This window comes from Seriola lalandi, unplaced genomic scaffold (genome assembly GCF_002814215.2).
Source record: "Seriola lalandi dorsalis isolate HSWRI2012SDOR001 ecotype SW California unplaced genomic scaffold, Sedor1 jcf7180002050029, whole genome shotgun sequence".
NCBI lineage: Eukaryota > Metazoa > Chordata > Actinopteri > Carangiformes > Carangidae > Seriola > Seriola lalandi.
Genome location: NW_019520582.1, coordinates 20,891 through 21,669, shown reverse-complemented (window position 1 = coordinate 21,669; position 779 = coordinate 20,891). Strand labels below are relative to the sequence as shown.

At 58.3% G+C, this 779-nt stretch overlaps 1 protein-coding gene across 1 annotated transcript in view; it reads left to right on the top strand.

Annotated features, from left to right (window-relative positions):
* Nucleotides 1-779, top strand: part of LOC147819726 (early growth response protein 1-like) — a 2,850-nt gene that overhangs the window by 1,174 nt on the left and 897 nt on the right. The window contains exon 2 of the mRNA XM_087171873.1: nt 235-777. Within this exon, the coding sequence (XP_087027999.1) occupies nt 235-777 (543 nt within the window). The remainder of the gene's footprint in view (nt 1-234; nt 778-779) is intronic.

The following is a 779-nucleotide window of genomic DNA, read 5'->3' as shown; positions in this document are numbered from 1 at the left end:
AGATCAGTAGTCTATTAATGTGGAATCATGAGGTAAGATCACAGGGAACCAGAAGCTCCTCCCACAAAACACCTGAAGTTTTCTACTCTTGAGGTGTAATTTGTCCTCAGCTGAGCGAGTTCATTCATCACCACGTCCCAGTCTGAGGGCTGCAGTGCGAGAGTGAACACCTTAACTTCAGGTGTTTGTGTAACTGGCCTCAGAGATTTGCGTCAAATTAACTCTGATGTAACCTTTAACCTGCCGTCAGCTGAGCCGCTGCAGCCGATCGGCTCCGAGCGTGCTGTGTCAGGTGTGTCAGGTGTGTCAGGTGTGGTCCAGCAGCTGTTTTCTGTTTCCTGATCTGTTCTTCTTCTTCTCTCTGTCAGACTCTTTGTTGGAGATCCCGGACCTGCAGAGTCTCCCCCGCCTCACCCCTCTGGCGTACAGTGGCCGCTTCACCTTTGAGCCGTCGGCCTGTGGCGGTGGCGGCGGCGGCAGCGGCCTGTGGGCTGAGCCTCTGCTCAGCCTGTTCACGGGGTTGGTGAGCATGGCGGCTCCTCCCCCTGCGCCCTGCAGCCTCTCCTGCTCTTCATCATCAGTGACATCATCATCATCGTCGCTGTCGCATCCGAGCTTCAGCTCCGCCCAGATCAGCTGTGGCTCTGACGTCACCTCAGTCTTCTCTGCCACGCCCACATTCACGACCGCCACCGCTTCCAACCTCCTCCTCCCCCCTGCGGACTCCCAGCCGGGGCCCCAGGCCTTCCAGCCTCAGGGCCCCCCTCCCGCCTACCCCA